This window comes from Aplysia californica, unplaced genomic scaffold (genome assembly GCF_000002075.1).
Source record: "Aplysia californica isolate F4 #8 unplaced genomic scaffold, AplCal3.0 scaffold00315, whole genome shotgun sequence".
Taxonomy (NCBI): domain Eukaryota; kingdom Metazoa; phylum Mollusca; class Gastropoda; order Aplysiida; family Aplysiidae; genus Aplysia; species Aplysia californica.
Genome location: NW_004797585.1, coordinates 848,638 through 849,951, shown reverse-complemented (window position 1 = coordinate 849,951; position 1,314 = coordinate 848,638). Strand labels below are relative to the sequence as shown.

The following is a 1,314-nucleotide window of genomic DNA, read 5'->3' as shown; positions in this document are numbered from 1 at the left end:
AAAAAACAGCAGTAAGAAGAAGCCAATGGGTAGCAGTAGAAAGGCTGCAGAAAGAATCAGGAGCCCAAAGGAAGGGGCAAAGGAATTGTGGGGGTGGGGGCAGAAGGAGGAGACGAAAGCAGAGGACAGAACATTACTAGAGAGCAGGAAATGAGGTGAAAGGAGACAAATTTAGAGAAGAATATTTTTCGGTCGCTACCCGGATTCGAACCCGGGACCTTTTGAGTAAGAGGCCAACACCTTAACCTCTAGGCCACGAGAGCCCCTTGTCCTTTGTTTGGACGTATTGGTGCCCGTCCATCTTGCTGACGCTTTGCAGCAATTTTTCTCCACTACCGGAAGGAAAGCGGCCATGACAGCATGCAGTCCAGGCGTATTATTAAGTCTATGCTTTTACCCCGGTGGCACTTTGGGTTGGAACAAAATACCTCCCCCCCAAAAAAAAATAATAATGGTGAAATGGTATATGTTTAACGCCCCTATCAACACTATTAGGTTATTTAAGAGGCGGGGGAAAATACAAAACAGAAGCAAAAAAAAAATAAATTAAAAAAATAATAAAATAATAAAATAAAAAAATAAAATTTTTAAAATGACAAAAACCAAAAAAAAAGAAATACTCGTAATGTTTCCCCTCTTCTTTTTGAAATGGTAAAACCCAACACTTTGAAGATCTGCACGGGGCATCTTAAATGCAGACAGATACGTCTTTGCATACTCTCACCCTCCCTCCTATCCCTCATGTCACGAGAACAATTACTCTTCCCCAACAGGAAATCAGAGAAGAGCCGAAACTGACAGGAGTGGGCGGAATCTGCGACGAGCCGTTCCCATGGCAACAGTGGAAGCAGCGCGGGTGGTTCCAGGCGGCCCTGGTCCTGGTGTCTCTGAGCGTGCGGTCCCTGGAGCGGCTCATCCCTGGCTTCAGGAACAACGAGCAGAATTTTGACGCGGATTACATAGGTCAGTGGGGCTTCGCGCGGCATGGGAGGTCATTCACCCTTGACCTTTGTGCGGGGTCAAGAGAGGTCGGTCGGTCGATTGTGAGGAGGTAGTAGGATTGGTGGTTAGTGTAGCTGTGATGGGGGTGATGATGATGATGATGATGATTGTTTGTTTTTGTTTTAGTAGACGTTTTACGGCGCTCGCAACTGCATAAGGTCATATGAGCGCCATTTTAGTTAGCAGATGATGATGATGATGATGATGATGATGATGATGATGATGATGATGATGATGTGTGAGAGGAACACACAGAGAGAGAGAGAGAGAGACAGAGAGAGAGAGAGAGAGACAGAGAGAGAGAGAGAGAGA

General features: G+C 45.7%; 1 protein-coding gene across 1 annotated transcript in view; it reads left to right on the top strand.

Annotated features, from left to right (window-relative positions):
- The window catches only part of LOC101858873, a 34,813-nt gene that overhangs the window by 18,585 nt on the left and 14,914 nt on the right, over positions 1–1,314 (top strand). The window contains exon 2 of the mRNA XM_005102179.2: positions 774–963. Coding sequence (XP_005102236.1) covers positions 774–963 — 190 coding nt within the window. The remainder of the gene's footprint in view (positions 1–773; positions 964–1,314) is intronic.